This window comes from Nelumbo lutea, chromosome 5 (genome assembly GCF_056320005.1).
Source record: "Nelumbo lutea isolate HS-2025 chromosome 5, American lotus-T2T, whole genome shotgun sequence".
NCBI classification, from domain to species: Eukaryota; Viridiplantae; Streptophyta; class Magnoliopsida; order Proteales; family Nelumbonaceae; genus Nelumbo; species Nelumbo lutea.
Window position 1 is genome coordinate 11,653,710 of NC_142688.1, and position 17,353 is coordinate 11,671,062.

The following is a 17,353-nucleotide window of genomic DNA, read 5'->3' on the forward strand; positions in this document are numbered from 1 at the left end:
ATGAACTTGATTATTGGCTTGGCTATTGAGCCAGTTTTAAATGAATCGGGCCGATCCTGACCGGGGCCCAGCCAGCTTTGGACGAATCGAGCCAACCCAACCCTACTCGTTCGCAGCCCTAGAGGGGACCGGACCGAAACCCCAAATCTAAATAAAAAGCGTTCTTGGCGCGCAGACGCTTCGCGCTTTTTATACGGTGCTTCCCTCCTTGCGCCACTACACGTTTAGGTTATTTACCAAACACTTCTCTCCGTTGAGCTCTATCCCTGGTTTCTTAGGGTTAGGGTATTTGTATGCCAACCTGATTTTTCAATTCTATTTCGGAATTGAAGTGCATCCTCTGATTTCTTAGACATGGGAAGAGCAAAGAAAGCCCCGAAATTTGCGGTCATGAAAAAGCTCGTCAACTCAAAAATGATTAAACAGTAAGTTATAACTTATTGGCCTTTCCCTGTGATCTACGTTAACTATCTGTTTCTGATAATCCTGTTTGCTTATTTCCATTTTGGTCGATTCAGACACAAAGAAGAGGTTCTAAACCCTAAGAAGAAAGATCTCGAAAGGGAGAAGCTCCCCAGAAACGTGTAAGTTATTTCTTCACGATCTTTGTGCTTTCGAATTTTTGTATTTAGTTTTTCTCATATTTACATTCTTTCAAATGGTTTTCTTTGCGGGTGGTAATAACAGGCCAAATGTACCTTCAGCTCTTTTCTTCAAATACAACACTGCACTGGGACCGCCTTATAGGGTTTTGGTCGATACTAACTTCATCAATTTTTCCATTCAGAATAAGGTAAGTAACAATATTTTATCTTTTATTGCACAAATGGATAAGGGTGGGGGGGGGGGTTGGTCACGAGACTGGCACACCGACATTACGGGAAATTGTTAGTGCCATTCTACGTGGATGAAACAATCACATTGAATCTACAGATTTCATCTCGTGGGATGCTTAATCATAAACAAATGAAATAACATGCGGTCTTGATATTGATTTTGAGGGTAGAAACTGAGTCAGTTGCTGGAACATAACTTTTCTTGGTTTAATTTTTCTTCCTAACTAACACCAAAATAGCTTGTTGATACCATCTCTACTATTTGCTTCTTGGTGCAGTTGGATTTGGAGAAAGGAATGATGGACTGCTTATATGCTAAATGTGAGCTTGCACAATACTTAACATGCGCATTTTCCTACAAACCGTGTTCTTTAATGCTTCTTACTTGCTTCTCTGTGTATTGCCTTTGGAAAATTCAAGCTACCTTTTTGGTGTATTGGAAGAATAGTTTTGTATAGTAGTACTTGTCGGGTTACGTCTAGGTGGCACATATTCCACTCAACTCAATAGAACCTTGCGCCCGGGTTGGCCAATGGTCATCTATTTTAGTACTATTTTGCATATTTGGCAGTAGTACTAAAAAATGTGTGTAAACTTGATGCATTTGTTTGTTGGTAGAGCTTGATCATGTCGTATATTCTAGATGGGATCTGTCAATTCTGGATTCCCGATAGATGAAGCTCATTAACTGTGACCTTTCTATATACGTTTCACATGTACCACGGTACTTTCATGTTTTGGTTGTGCTCCATCCAATTTATCCCATCATCTTTCCCCCGTGTTAATTAACCTTTTCCGTTTGGTTATTGGTTATACAGGCACTCCTTGTATCACTGATTGTGTCATGGCAGAGCTTGAGAAGTTAGGTCAGAAGTACCGTGTTGCTTTGAGGTATGTTTCCGTAAGATCGTTTAAGCATTTGCATGTTTCCAATAATATGTACAACTGCAGAAGACTGAGAGCTTCATTCACAGAGTTGTTCTTTTCTCTGCTCTGCTGTCTTAACCGAAATTAGGCATGATATAGTTCACACTTCTTAAAAAATTAAGTGTTGGATAATTGAAGATAAATAAGTGTTGTTTGTAGAAGGGTGTAAGTTGATCAATGCTGAGGTTAGTCATAAAGTATAAGGATGTATCTTAGATTCATCAAGATTTAAGGTTTTATGCCTTATATAATCGGAAATGGCAAAGCCAAAATTTTCTTCTGATAGTCAGTTTTCAGTGGGTTAGAAGATCAGCAAATGCCATAGCTAATTCTTTGGCCAAACAAGGGGTCTCAAGGGTTGAATTATTTTGCTTGCTTGTGATTGTATTCTATTAAACGTTTGGTTATGCTCTTACCTCTAAGGGGAGGTAACATCTTGTGCCTTTTCGTTGGGTAACATCTTGTGCCTCCTCGTAGGGTGAATGTACACTTCCTTTCTTATTAATAAAACCATTATTCATTTATCAAAAAAAATCTTCTGATGGTATGTCCTCATGTTTAGTACTTTAGTTCCCACCCCTTGCTTCAGCACCATACCTTGCACTTTCCCCTACAACTAATAACTATTTACTTTGAAAAGTTTTCAAACAAATGGTACAACCAATTATGATCTTTGGTGATATTTTTAACAGATCAAATTTGGAAAAGAAAGAAGTCCCAAATACATATGTGGATCTAATTAAGGATACGAATGAGGGTGTCAAAACCAATGTTAAAAGACCTGTAGGAGAGACCTCAGATTTTATAGTTATAATGGTTAGTAGGTTTGAAATAGAATAAATGCAATGTAAATTTAATAATAAAAGGACTGCAAGCCTGGGTACATTTAGGATTGGAGATCAAGAGATAACTCAATGTGACCTCTTCTGGTGCCTTGGTTCAATAATTTATGACAAAGGAGATATTAAGGAGGATGTAGCATATGGAATTAGAGCTGGATGGTCTGAACGGAAGGGTGTATCCAAAGCCTAATGTGGTAGGTGAATACCACTTCGACTAAAAGTAAAATTATATAAAACATTTGTAAGGCCAGCTATGTTGTATGAAGCAGAGTTTGAATGGTTAAGAAACAACATATAAAAAAAATGAGTGTGACAGAAATATGAATGCTTCGATGGATGAATGGTAAAACTAGAAAGGATTGAAGGGCAGGTAATACAAAGGAACCTAATAGTAGTTCCGATAGGTGATAAAATGTGAAAATAGATTACGATATTTGGTCGCATGCGTAAAAGACCTTTTATAACACCTGTTATAAAAAGTGATCTGTTACAAGTTGAAGGGGCTAGAAGAGCTAAGGGCCATAGTTGTCAAGGCGACACCTAGGCGACAAGGCGCCCTTGGAAGCTCGCCTCGTCCAGTCGCCTAGAAGTTTTGTATATTGTCTTATAAAATACTTTTATATTGTTACTTTTTTGAGATTATAATTATAAAATAGACATTATTAAACAAAAATATTCATTCTTTGTGTTTATAAACTAATTTCTTTTTATTATTTTCTTATTTGTTAGGGTTTAATCTACACAAACATTGCTAACTGTTGTATTGAACCCTCAAAGACTTCAGAATTTAAACCAATAAGTAAGGGAAAAACTTAAAGTTTTGTCTAATCAACACATTTCTTCCTCCACTTCTTCTTCTTCTTCTTCTTCTTCTTTTCCTATAACAAAAATAGGGGTTCAATCCCCATACTTTTTGAATTTTCTTTTCTTTCTTCTTTTTCTTCTCATAAATGTGTTGATTTTCTAGACATAAACATGAAGTTTAGAATTTTCTTATGAAAATTATGGATAGTTATTAAGGAAAGATGGTTATGGAACCTAGGGAACTACCTAGGGTATGTATTTTTCACTTAAAAAAATCCATCGCCTAGGCGACAAGGTGCCTCCCTGTCGCCTAACCTTGCCTTGGCGCCTTGAAAACTATGCTAAGGGCAGACCGAAAAGGATTTGGGCAGAAGGAATAAGAAATGATTTAAGCATAAAAAATTTAAATGATGGATATGGCAAGGAACCAAATGGAATGGCAAAACAGGATTGTGTAAAACCAATGGTCTTTCAATGAAAGCAGGTTAAAAACTTATAAAAAAATGAAAACAGGTTAAAAGAGTGCATAAAAACAACTAAACATATGAAAGACAGGTAAAAGAGTGTTATACAATGAAAACAACAGAAAAATAAATAGGAGAATAGGTATCCGGTTATTAGCCGAGAAAGAAATTCTTGACATCTTTTCCCTAAACGCTAAAACTCATACATTGAAACATATGAAACATAGGTTTAACAAAGGTTCAAAGTATAGATACGCACACCCCCTATCGGGCGTGTCATATCATATATTTGGGTACCCGATACACCTGTTTACATGTGTTTTGAGGGACCCGATTTTTTTAATGAATATATGTAACTGAAAGTTGAAAAAAAAACTAAAAAAATTAAAAGGCGCATGGTTTGAAGTACCTATACACAAAGGTGTATTGATACTTTGAACCGTGGGTTTAACAACAGTCTATTTAAGAAACAGTCAGTTTAACAATGGATGTTTTAAGTTATTTGCTGAAGAATCCTCATCAACGCTAAAAACATGCATTAATATAGTTATCATCTGGAGCAATTCAACCGTGGGTTTGATGGAAGCTCCTTGGGTAATCCAGGTCAGTCGGGAGTCGGGGGTGTGTTCAGAAACGAGGAAGGAAAAGTCTTGGCCCTTTACTCGGGCCCAATTGGGGTAGGAGATTCATTAAGGGCAGAAGTAATGGCCTTACTTCACGGTTTGAGACTGACGAAACAATGGGGAATGCAGCAATTAGAAGTGGAAGGAGACTCCAAGCTGGTAATAGGGTGGATGCAATCTGGAAACTTGAGAGTTTGGTCTCTTAGACAGCCTCTAAGAGAGATTATTAGCTTAGCAAGGGAGATTGGGGTGCATTTTAAATGGGTAAGAAGGTCAGCAAATGGAATGGCCGACACTTTAGCCAAGCAAGGAGCTACTGGGAAGGCTTTGTTTTGGGCTTGTTTGTAAGTTTTTGTTTTGATATTCCATCCATTTTGTGGGTGGTAAGTCTGTAATCTTTTCAATTCTTTAATGAAAGTTACCGTTTCCTATATATATATATTGGTATGATGTTTGTTCCTTAAAGATCGAAGAAGCTTATCTGTTACGAAAACATGGCAAATTTTTGTTCACGTCTCATTTAACTCTAGTTTGTCAAGAAAGGAGGGAAAGTAATTTATTGAAAATGATTCAATTAAAGGGATTTGATACCTTGAGCATATTGCTAAATCCTGTAATTACAGTAAATACATTTTTTATGTGCAATGGCTTTGGGTGGATGGGGGCATGATTGATCTTTTCCCATTTTTGCAATAAGTATGAAACATTATCTGGTGCCGAGTATAACAGACATGTGGTGTTGATCTATTAGGATGCCTCCTGCTTTGACTAAGAAGTTGAATTAGTTGAAATTTTATGTAGAGAGGACCTCTAGTTGGTTGTGAATCTCATTGCCTTTTGTATTTCCTTCCTTGCCTTTTTGCTTTAAAGTACAAGTTGGATAACCCAAGAAACATACTCAGTGGCTTGGACAAGTGGTATTTACAATTAATTGCTTGCAATTGCAAAGCTTAAGTTGAATGAATATGGACTTGTGCATCGAACATGCATTGATTGCTTTTTGGTGATGAATTTCCACAGTACTTGGTGCACAGATATAAAAACGTGCTGTGATAAAAACAATATCTAGTTGATTTGGGGTAAATTAGGAATGGGCACAAAGACACATAATGACATAATAGAGTAAAAAAGCTATAAAGAACATGGGTGATTATTCATCAAAAAACAATAAAGAACATGGATGAATTGAAACAAAATGGAGGCAAACAAAAAACATATTTTAGGGGTACAAAGACACATAGCAGAATAAAAAGGGGGATAGTAACCAAGGTATTTTGATGAAATATGTAACTATTAGGTCAATGTTCTAATTAGAGGAGCATTGCTGTTCTAGGTTCTAGGTATGAAAGCAATTCCAACAAAGAAACATGGCACACGGTCAATTTGGTGAAAAAGGAATACTCCATGTTAATTGAGGTTGGAAACTGCTTTTTTCTAGTTCACAAAGGAAAGGAGTATGCAAATTTTGAAAAAGAGATGTTGAGGGGCCAATGCTTGCTGTAACAGTGAAATCTTGGTCTGATAAGCCCGAGAATCTGTTTTCAAGTCTGAGAACGATCACTTCATGAAAAAAAATGCTAAACCATATCCAGTCTCCTCTACCAAGACCCTAGATAGTGGGGACTAACATTGGTTGATTGTCATGTTTAGATTAAGGGTGCTATTGGAGAATTGATGATAGAAACATAGGAAGAAGAGAACCTATGGGTAAGCGGTTAGTTCTTTCATAGGTTGGCTTTTGATTGGTAAAACTTTGCTTATATTAATGATATGTGAAAAAAAGTACAATTTTGATTTGCTGACCATGATATCAGACCCAAAATCAACACTATGTTACAAAGATGCCCAGAACAATTGCTCCCTTTCTACCCCTTGTTAATAAAAGAGTCAGCTAGCTCATTTAAATTCATCACCTAGATCTCTTGCAGTCTTTTCTACTTCCCTATAGGCATTCTTGAGAGACCAAGGAATATTTCCGTGATAGTAAATATGTTGACTGCACATATGTGACATTATATATATTGTGGACTTTGGTTTTGATGTTTCCCTCGTCATTTTTTTTATGAGTAATCCCTCATCTTTTTTATTAATTTTCTTTTTATCAGGATTGCAAAAGATCCTAGATTTGAAAGATTACCATGTACTCACAAAGGAACATATGCTGATGACTGTATTGTTGATAGAGTTACTCAGGTATGTTTTGATACCATATAGTAATTGCTATATGTTCTCTTTGCATGATTCAGAACTCAGTAATTGTTGTGCATTCATTAATAGCAGCAGGGGAATCTTGTTTGATGGGTACAAAGCTTGTGTCCGTCCTGTATTGTGGGTGTGGTTCCCTTCCCTTTTGGGATTGGATTTGGTATGGGGACACAGGTGACAGGACAGCTAGTTGCAGTCTCTGGGGCTCTCATAACCTGCATGAGGCAGGTACATATGAGCAAATTATTGGATGGGTTGCATCTAAGAGAGGGTGTAGCAAAAACCAGGATAATTAGATTTCTTAAATCATCTGATTCGTGCTTCATTTTCAGAGCTTTCAAAGAGTTAAATAGAATTTTGACTACTGTCCAAGCATATCCTATTGAAATCACACTATTTGAAAAATAATTTATTCCCAGTTAATCTACAAGATGGGGCCCACTGAATGGTGGGCATGACTGTCCTATTATAGGACAGATTAGAATTGTGATTGTGGAGCCACATACTGGTTAAGAGATCCTGTGTCCCCAGGCCCTAGCCTTTGCTTCCCCATTCTGGTAGTTAATATAAGGAGATGATGTTTGCAGTGCTCCCTTGCCTTTGTTGTAAACTTTGAGGTGTACGGTGTACCTGTTATAGGAGATGCTATGAGAAACAATATTGCAATATTTTCTGGACCATTTTTTTTATAGATAATATTTTCTGGACCAATCGGTACTGCGGGAACACTGCATAGTGTGCGTGCAGCATTTTGCACACAGCAGATCTGAGCTCGTTTATCATTGGATATAGCAAACTGCCTAGCACAGATTTAACTAGCTAAGCAAGGAGCATCTAAGGGTCAAGAAAGAATGCAGGGCACTTTGTAAAGGGGTTATGCAGACTCTATCGAAAAGCGCACCACTCATTTACTGATAAAAAAGCGCACTAATTAATTTACCATCAATGACCCCCCCGCACCCACGCACACAACAGAAAGCACCCAGAAAAAAGGGAGAAGAAAATAATGAAAACCGTGTCTTGTGCTTATTTTAATATGAAATTATTTTATGTGATTTTCTCATCTCATTCCTCCAATCCAAGAAGTTAACATGAACACTTATGCTGGACAGCACAAGTGCTACATTGTTGCCACATGTGACCGAGACTTGAAACGAAGGATCCGGAAGGTATAATGAGTTGATTTGTATTAAATGGTAGCTTGGAATCTAATTTCAGCATTTCAAATGGATCTCTCACATGAGATTAATTGATGACAAGCAGATTCCTGGAGTCCCAATCATGTATATTACTCAACATAAGTATTCAATTGAACGGTTGCCTGAAGCAACCATTGGTGGAGGCAAGTTATAAACTTTTGTTTTCACTACTTGTTTTCTATGTTAACCCGAAGTCATAGTAGTTTTATTCTTGTTGTTTGGTTTGTTTTGTGACTCAACTTGGATTTGTCTCTGCAGCTCCAAGAATTTGATGAAACGTGATATTTTAACTCTTGGAAGAACATAGTTTGCGCTACCATTTATTTACTTCTGGGTCATCCACATTTAGGGCTCGAAGGGATGTGGTTATTTATTGTCCATTGAACTGTAATGATGTCATCTATGGCCAATTTTCTATGTATCACAGTATCAGATATCAGGGGAAAAGGAAATCTCTGGAGCTATAAAATTCATCTGAAAAAGAAAGTTTCTGCTCGTACTGATTCAAAATTTGTTTACCAACTGGTAACGATCGTTTTGTTTGTATCGTTCTTTATTCTGAGAGAGAGAGAGAGAGAGAGAGAGAGAGAGCTACGGTTATGTTTTTAAGAGAACTAAGGGCCGTTTGATAACAGCGCTGGCTGAATTGAATGGTTTATTTGCTTTGTATTTTACGGAGTAATTTATTTATGTGGTTGCGAGCTTCTTAGGTTGATTATTGTAGGCTTACGAATACAAGATTCGCACCGTACATTCTTGTATTTATACTCTTTCCAAACTGAGCCTAAAATTTCAGTTTGGGAATGGTGCAAATACAAATATTTAGTTTGTACTCGTTTCAAACTGAGCCTAATTATTTTTTTACTAAAAGATCTAGTGAGGAATAAAGCCATTGAGAATGGCTAATGATAGCTTGCAGCGGGGTGGAAAACAGTTTATTTGATTTGTTAATACGATCATGAGAAAAACGTTTTATACTAGTGAGGTACTCGAGAACTCCTCGTTCTTAGTTCTTCCATATGAGTATGTCACCCCAAGGTTCAATATATCAATGCAGACCAATAAGATCGGGCTGTATCGGTGCTCTTCTTTGTGTTTTATTTTTATTTTTTATTTTTGAATCTGGTTCAGAGGGATCGGTTTAAGGCCTGTATACCCTCTGAAACACCCCTGTAGAGATATATAGGGAAGGACGTGATACGATATGTATTGGCCCGATATGTAATGTTCTTTTGAACCTTGTGTCACCCTATGTTGCATGCGAAGTAGCAATGTACAGGTAAAACATGTTTAGGGGAGTTTTTATATTTAAACACAAAAATACCCCCATCACATAAAAAAAATCTATGTACAATAGAATTTTGGTGAAAAATCAATACATACCATACAAGGATATGTTATGATATTTTAAACCTTGAAGGCTTTAATACAATAAATGAATCCAAAATTTTGGACAAAATTCTGATTGGAATAGATCCATTCATTTGCATTTTATATTTCACGTTGATGTTATTCAACTTTCCAAAACGAAAATCATGTGAAATTTCATTAACATTGTTGCTGATAAAAGAATTGAAAACCTTGGATATGGAGAGTAACCCAAGTTCACCTAAAAGCTACACAATCATATTGCCTATTTTTTTATACACATTTATATTACATACTACTTAGTAAAACCCCATATAATTGGGATAAGACATTGATGGTAATGTGATGATGATGATGATTGAGTAAAACCTCTCCAACGAAATTTATATTATATATGATATGAATTATACCTAATTATATAAATATCAAATACATATTTATATATTATATATAATATATAATAATTATATATGTTAAAAGTTAATTAAATATTTTAACGCTAAGGCTCAGTTTGGAAGAAGAACAAATATAAATATATAGAATGCAAATACATACAAAATAATATAAAATACAAGGTTTTGCACTCTACATATCTGTATTCTCTTTCTGAACAGAGTCTTGTACATATTTGTATTTGTACTCAGGAAGAGTATAAATGCAAAAATGTAAAGTGCAAAACCTTTGTATATTATATTTATTGACCTTTATTGGTACTGTACATATTTATATTTGTAGTTTTGTATTCTTCCCAAATTGAGCCTAATCATCAATCTATTTGGTTTGTCGATTTCTTAGGTGACTGGTATGGTTGGAACCACTTAGGAATTGTATTCTTCCCAAATATATGAGATTATGACCAAGTTTGTGAGTGCATAAAAATAGGTGCTTATTCAAATAAACACTTATTTTGTTGGGCCGGAACCACATCAATAAGCACTTACTAGCATTTGAAAAATAATCACCAAATAAGTGTTTATTTTGAGAATGAACGCTTATTCAAGAAGCCCAAAATTATGGCTTATTTTTAAATGCTTATTCAAAAGCTTACTTTCAAAACAGTCCCTGATTATATAGTGCCCTTTGCTCAAATAACATAGGGTTTTCTCTATTCGGTGAAGGTTTCTTCTATACTTTTTTCTCACAAACTCCAGGTTGGTGAATATTCTTTTCTACTCTTTTTTTTTGGTGACTACCACCTTATTCTTCTTCTTCCTAGATGTGGATTTCCCAAGCTTGAACCAAACTAATTTATCCAGGTCGGTGAACATTCTCCTCCATTTTTTTTTTGGTTTTTTCATCTTCAACCAACAATGAACATGGTATCCATCCCTATTACTCATTTTTTTATATGAAAACCAATTTTTCTTCCTAAATTTGTCTTTTTAAACAAGTGGTTATCGGAGAAAAAGAGCACCAAATGCACAATATAAAATAAATACTTATTTATTTAATAATTACCTGAAAAATAGAGTGCCAAACAAAAATAAATGCTTATTCGAATAATAGTAAGGGGTGTCAAACAAAAATAAAATGCTTATTCGAATAATAGTAAGGGTAAATTACAAAGACCCCCTCTGTACTATGGGGTCTGTGACAAAGACCCCCCTGTACTATGACCGTGAGACAAAGACCCCCTCTGTTAATTTTTCGTTCAAATCCACCGTTACAATGTTTTTTAATCCCCATACTACCCTTATTAATTGTACAACGTTGCCTACTCCAGCTGCGACGCTATCTTCCTCTCCAAAGCAGCTACAAAATTGTCGCGTTTAATATGTTCACCGTCCTTTATAACCCAAACAGAAACCTCATCATAGTAGATGAAGATGATCTCAGGAGTGACCTTGAGCTCCTTTCTTGGGCAAATTCATAATTATCTCTAGAAGTTCTCTCTACTCCGTTTAGAAGCAATGGATGTCGAGGATGGTTTCCTGTTGGAACGCGAAAGATGCATCGTCTGCAAAGATACTGCTTTGCGAGAGTGACGATGCTGGCACTATTGTAGGTAGTGTTGGACAAGCCGTTCTTGAGGGCGTAACCGTTGAAGGCGTAGTAGGCCCTAGATTGGATATCCTAGGGATTGTAACAGGGACTGCTTGCAATCGACACCTCCCACTCCGCAAGCCCAATCCAACACCATCTGCAAAGCCGAATCTTCAACATTGTTCTTTGCTGCGCACCAGTACTTGGTAGCTTTAGAGCCACTACTGTTGGCCTTCGATTCGAAATTGGAGTTCGAAGGCGATGCGAACGAGGGGCACTGAGATGGGGTGGTAATGAGGATGAGGGAGACGAGAAGAGAAACATAAAATCGAAAGGTTGCAGCCATTGGAAGGGATCTTATGGCCAGTTAAAGAGTGTGAACTGTGAAGGAACAAAGGCGTTTGGCAAGGTTTTCTTTGATTTTTATACGAAGAGAGAGAGAGAGTGAGTTAATAGCCGATCATCTGAAGAGCGACGAATTGATTGAAGAAGCTCACGCCACGATCGAATTGATGCTCAACTCTTCCTTCAGCTAATGGTTAAGGCTGAAGCCTTCTCAGACGGAGCTAGCTGCCGGCAGCCATGGTTGGAATGGAGGAAACAACATTGGCTCTTAGAAGTTTTCAACACTGAGAAAAAGGAACCCCAAAGACAGTGATCTCAGATTTGTCATTGATGGAGATGCATTTTTCTTTCTCTTGGTGGAATTGAAAATGATAATATTGAGATTTTCTTTTTATCTAATGGGGAAGGGGAAGGTGGTAGTTGGAGCTACGGTGATTTGTGCTACGATTGTATGCGTAGCAACAACGTTTATCGTGCATCATCGGATGCAATGCTTAGGTCGTTGGGCCCGGGCGATGGCCATACTAAAGGAATTCGAAGAGAAGTGTGTGATGTCGGTTGGGAAGCTCAGACAGGTGGCCGATGCCATGACTGTTGAGATGCATGCTAACCTTGTTTCTGAGGGAGGGAGGAAGCTCAAGATGCTTATCAGCTATGTCGACAATCTCCCTACAGGTGCAAAATCCTTTTGTTTCGTATTATTGATTTTGCTTCATAGACTTAATTCTAGTTGTTGTTGTGGTCTTGCGTTTTCAAGTTATTGTTGTCGATCTTTTCTTTTTTGCAAATTTTAATTAGTTTTGGAGATGTATTGATTAAAAGCGGTGAGTGCTTATAAAGCAAACAATCTTCAATCAAACTTCCATTGTTCTAGTATGCTCAATGGTTTATGTTTGTAAGTTTATATAATGCCCAGCTTGGCTTTACTTTATTTTTGGGTAAATTACAAAGACCCCCCTATAATGTTTAAGCGTAGGCTTAATCACACTAAGCAAAGCTTCCATGTTGAGAGGGATGAGTAATTTCATCTTCGTCATGCACTCTTATGCTCTCGCCACTCTCCTCCTCCACCTTTTCCTTCTTCCCCATTTTCTTTTGCTTGGTAATTATGTGGTAGGGCAGAGAATTTAAAACCTACATAGTTTCAAAGTTAGGACCAAAATAAGATCTCTTACAACAAAAAGAGAAGAGAAGAATGAGAGTTGGGTATAATAGGTGACTTTCTGGGTTTGACGAGAGATTTTTGGGTTTAATAGGTGACTGTGTAGGGTAGAGAATTTAAATGGGTTTCCTCCGTCCTTTCATTTCGAAGAATTGGGAGAGAGAGAGAATGGGAGAAGACACTGAAGGAGAGGAAAAGAAGAGAAGAAAGGTAAAAACAATAAGTTAAATAGGTTTTAAGAGAAAAAGGGCAAAAAAAAGAAAATAAAAAAAGTTTAGTGGGGTATTTTGATAATTTAAAGCATTTCGTCTTCTGATTTAACGGTCAAAGGATTCTTTGTCTCATAATCATAGTACAGGGGTGGTCTTTGTCGCAAAACAAAGTATAGGAGGGTATTTGTCACAGTCTCACAGACCCCATACGAGGGGGTCTGGGGGTCTTTCTAATTTCCCCTAATAGTAATCCCAAACCTGCCTCCGCGGCTACAACCGCAGGGTTTAAGGGTTTTACAATCCTCGGTATCTTGTTCTGGAAATGGCTTCACTTTGCAGATGTGTTGCAATGGCGGGTGCGAGGTCTGTCACAGTTCGCTCGAAAACCCTAATTTCAAGAATGTTAACTCCCAGATCCCTCATTCCGTCTCCCTTCTCTTCCGTTACCAGGACTCCTGCCAGCGCTTCGAGGTAAATTCATCTTCTTGATTTGTCCGTAACAGTAGCTTATTTTCTTTTTTTGGTTTCTTTTCTTCTAATTGAAACAGCGAGGGCTTTTGCTATTACCTTTTTATCTTTTATCAGGATGGTCATGGCATTGGGAAGCGTTGAGTCTCTGATCCCACTCCACAGTGCTATTGCTTCCGCTCGTCTCAAATCCATCATTGCTGTCGATTCAAGCTGCTGGAGTTGGCTCTCCCAAGGTATTTTCTTTTTTCTATTCTCGAATTATTTCTTTTTGTTAAATTTTGCAATTGCCTTTTTTTCGTCATTTTCTGTTTCAATTATTTATTGGGGGGGGGGGGGGATTGATAAGCACCTGGAATAAAAAAGATTTCGTGCTTCCATAAAACATTGAATGTTTACTTAAATCCTAATAAAGTATAGAAAATAGTTCGTTTTGAGACGATGAAATGACTACTGATGGGTACATTCTAGATGATAAACTTATGGCTAACGCAATGAATATCTAACCAAAATGAAATATTTTCAGATATAAACTATCTTAACCTTAAGTCTGTTGGATATTCACTTAGTAACTCAGGTTAATGGAATATTGACACTGCCTTTAAGATGGTAAGGGTATTCTCAGTCTTACTTTTCCTTATTCAGCAGGCTAATTGTTTTGTGATCCTATGCGTTGAATTTTCTGTATTTGTTTTTATCTCCTCCATTATACTACAATGCCCATGTTTTTCTTTATCCGTTTCCTTCTCTTCTAATAAAAATTTATTTGTTGATATTCAAGGAGGATTAAAAATTGAAATCAGTTCATTTCAATTGGTTGCCAAATACTCATTAGTGTTTTTCACCTTGTTAATTAATATTGTTGGTTGTTTCTTGCTTTTAGTGTATTCTAACTTTTTTTCTCCGCCATGATATAGGACTTGCATTACCTTTGTGACAAAGACTGCTCACTCAATACAAGACAAAAAGCATAGGCATTTTGAGAAGACAAAAGCTTTTTTTTTTTTTTTTCTTTATTAGTTGCCAAACTCTGTATTGAGCATCTTATATGAATTAGTTTGATCAGGGTTTACCTGTTGTCTGGCTCATTATTGGGCTATTTTGATTTACTTGAGCACTATGCTTTTTCTATTTGATTGTGTTTTAACTATTTATGTTGTGTTTGCATTATGTGATGTTAATGATGGGCACAAATGAAAAGCCTTGAAAAATAAGTTTGCATGATGATACATGTGATCTATAAGAAATCTATTGTTAGGAAAAATGCTTATGTTTGTTCATATGGAAGCATTTTTTTGGTATTTGTATTTTGCAATTCAACGAAAAACATGGCCCTTGATAGAGAATGATGGCAGGACAAGATTCATAATTTATTGGGCAGACCCTAGTTAGTTGGAATTAAGCCCAAACAAATACTATGTTTCAGTACCATGTTACTACTTACTTGGATGTTTTCAATTCCATGATGACAAATTGCCAAGTTGTTCGTTTTGTCTCCTTCTCACCTCAATTATCTGATGATGTTAGTAAGTTGTGTAAGTTTCTTATGAAGGAAGGCAAAGCATAATTAAGATATAGCATACAGGAAACCAAAAGAGTAAGAAAGGGCATCTAGGGGATTTGGTTCATAGAACAAGTCAAGGGTTGAGTAGTGTTTTGAAAACAAGGTGCAAGAAAAATATAAGAGCCATGTCCTTTGGAATTTGCCAAGTCTTTCCCTTGTTTTTGTCAATCTCCATTTTCTTTTTGCCATATAAACTCTAGTGAATAGGTTGGCCTTATAAATGTCAACTGTCAAGCCATTATTTGTTCATGGTTGCAGTTCTAAGAACCTTGGAGTTCAAAACAATAGCCTTGTTTATTGTTGTTTCTTGTCATCAGCTAGTTGTGAAGACATGTCTTCATCTTTTGTTGTTTAGGTGAGGCAGGGTCATCTTCAATGTTGAGTCAATTTGTAGGTGAGTGTGAGATGTCTAGCTATCTCAACGGTCAATCACACAGACAGCATTTGGTTGAGTTGCTGGAGCACCTTGAGTCAAAAAACTACTACTTTAGTGAAAATCTGATCCATTCCTCACCTGGAATGTGAATATCAGTTGCAATATTCTTAACTTACCTGTATTTATCAACAAGAATTCTTGCTTTAGCTTTTGCTTCTTCGGATGAAATGAGCTTTATTCTGCTCGTCTGGGAAATCTTTTTTCACTACTGATAATCTCTTTCTTTATTTCCTTCTGTTCATTGTCTAGACTTTGCAGTTCCCCGGTAACGAAGACCAAGGTCATAGTGACTTGAGACTAAATTGGCTTTGCATCTGGGGGCTTTTCTTCCTTTTCTGTGAGACCCAAATCATTTTCATTTCTTTCTGGCATGATATCTTGTGCAAATTATTCACAGTAAATTATTTGTTGTTCAGCAAAGGTCAATTCGTCCCGTAGTTGCTAAGGGTTAAGGAAGATCCTTAAATCCTTTCAGTAAAGTGGTGCTAACCTCCATGATGGTAAACAGGACCATAGGGGATGGGATTTTCTTTTGCTCTCAAGTGGGTTTGCTACTGTCAGGAAAACGTCAAAACAGCAGACACCTGAAAAGAACTCGCACTTTGATTCTTTAACTCTCTCTCCTGCATTTTTTTTCACATGAACCTCAATGTTTTAGAAGAAACTAATCATGTGTGGTTGGATAGCTGCTAGATGTGGCTCCTTCTGTTGCAGCTATTGCAACTACTTGCAAGCAAACCCAGATTACGATTTGACCACAAAACACAAATATATTGTTTATGTTCTATAATTCTTCCCGGTAATTGGTCGAGCTCTGTAGCGAGAGCTTGTAACCCGAGCGGGGGCATCAAGGTGGTCGAACATTGGTTCAATTCCGACAGGCAGGATCAGGTGGAGTAATTTGCTGGCACGCCCGTTCCAAGTAGGGAGTTGAGCTACGGAACTTGAGCGAAAGCTTGAGCTTCATGGTTCTTAGAGCGGAGGGCACCGCGTCAGGCTGGTTTCACAGAGCAGCGACAACCTCCCGCTCCCGTCGGTGGAAGGATTACGAGCCGGTACTCCCCTCATCCACTCATTGCCCTAGGGGTCGAGTGCAATTGGACGATCACTTTTTTAATTAAGAATATTATTTATCAAAAAAAAAATCTTCCCGGTAATTGTTATTATTACTATACGGTTAATCGGTAAACATCTGTGGTAGGCATTGTTTATGATTTGATCCCAGTAAGGTAAAAAATGTATCTTTCTGATAAATATTTCAATTCCTGAAACCTGAACTGGGAAGGTTAGAGAGTCAGGAACTACTGTAAAGCTGATGTTGTAAAATTGGCGATGTACTCGATCACCATACAACATTTGCCCCTTATCCGTGTCAAAACCCTATCATGTGTAAGTGTAACCACTCCGCTCGATCAATCTAACCCCATTAGCTGCCTACATTGCCAGTTGCCACTACTTGTCCCGCTCTTCAACCCGACACCCCATCTGTTGTCTCTCTCTAGTGATCGATATGACGAGTTGCGGCTGCAGCAGTGCTGATGGAGAGAGCATAAGATTTCAGAGATCTAAACCAGACAGATCATACCTTAATACCTTAGTGCCTCATCTTTGGCTACTCAAAATTTTCAAATCCATGTGAAAACCATATAATACCGCTCCAATGCAGTCACACATCTCCTCGTTTCCATGGCTCACCACTCCCAGGTTTTGAAAAAATCAGTGAAGTGTTGAGCTAATAATGCAATCAAGTTTTGAGTTGATAATGAGCTTTTATCCGTTCAACTGTCTTGTTTTTGCATCTGAGTGGTTCAAAATTTAAGAGGTTTTGTGACCTGAGATTATTCTGTTAGCATTCTGCTGGTTAATTCTAGGTTTAGTCTAGATTTAAATCTTGCAACGTATTGGTGTCTGATAC

The 17,353-nt window shown here is 37.2% G+C and overlaps 2 protein-coding genes and 1 non-coding gene across 5 annotated transcripts; all 3 read left to right on the forward strand.

Annotated features, from left to right (window-relative positions):
- On the forward strand, positions 1 to 8,618 carry LOC148850341 (PIN domain-like family protein). Its single transcript, XM_088947333.1, has 9 exons — positions 1 to 425; positions 519 to 584; positions 688 to 793; positions 1,115 to 1,157; positions 1,655 to 1,727; positions 6,602 to 6,689; positions 7,814 to 7,870; positions 7,965 to 8,043; positions 8,159 to 8,618. Exons 1-9 carry the CDS (start codon positions 355 to 357, stop codon positions 8,170 to 8,172), a joined length of 597 nt encoding a protein of 198 aa, XP_088803459.1. The 5' UTR covers positions 1 to 354; the 3' UTR covers positions 8,173 to 8,618.
- A 4,432-nt stretch (positions 8,619 to 13,050) lies between these two features.
- On the forward strand, positions 13,051 to 16,052 carry LOC148850342 (uncharacterized). 3 transcript variants are annotated; one of them, XR_016099235.1, is made up of 4 exons: positions 13,128 to 13,441; positions 13,556 to 13,674; positions 15,688 to 15,775; positions 15,855 to 16,052. XR_016099235.1 is itself a non-coding variant. In XM_088944648.1 (3 exons), exons 1-3 carry the CDS (start codon positions 13,293 to 13,295, stop codon positions 14,373 to 14,375), a joined length of 288 nt encoding a protein of 95 aa, XP_088800774.1. In that variant the 5' UTR covers positions 13,051 to 13,292; the 3' UTR covers positions 14,376 to 14,702. The 3 variants fall into 3 exon arrangements, 2 of the variants coding, with proteins under 2 accessions (XP_088800774.1, XP_088800775.1); XM_088944648.1 differs by lacking the exons at positions 15,688 to 15,775; positions 15,855 to 16,052 and adding an exon at positions 14,356 to 14,702 and having other exon boundaries at positions 13,051 to 13,441; XM_088944649.1 differs by having other exon boundaries at positions 15,688 to 16,052.
- A 192-nt stretch (positions 16,053 to 16,244) lies between these two features.
- On the forward strand, positions 16,245 to 16,551 carry LOC148850343 (signal recognition particle RNA). The gene has a single exon (XR_016100109.1).
- Positions 16,552 to 17,353: the final 802 nt, after the last annotated feature.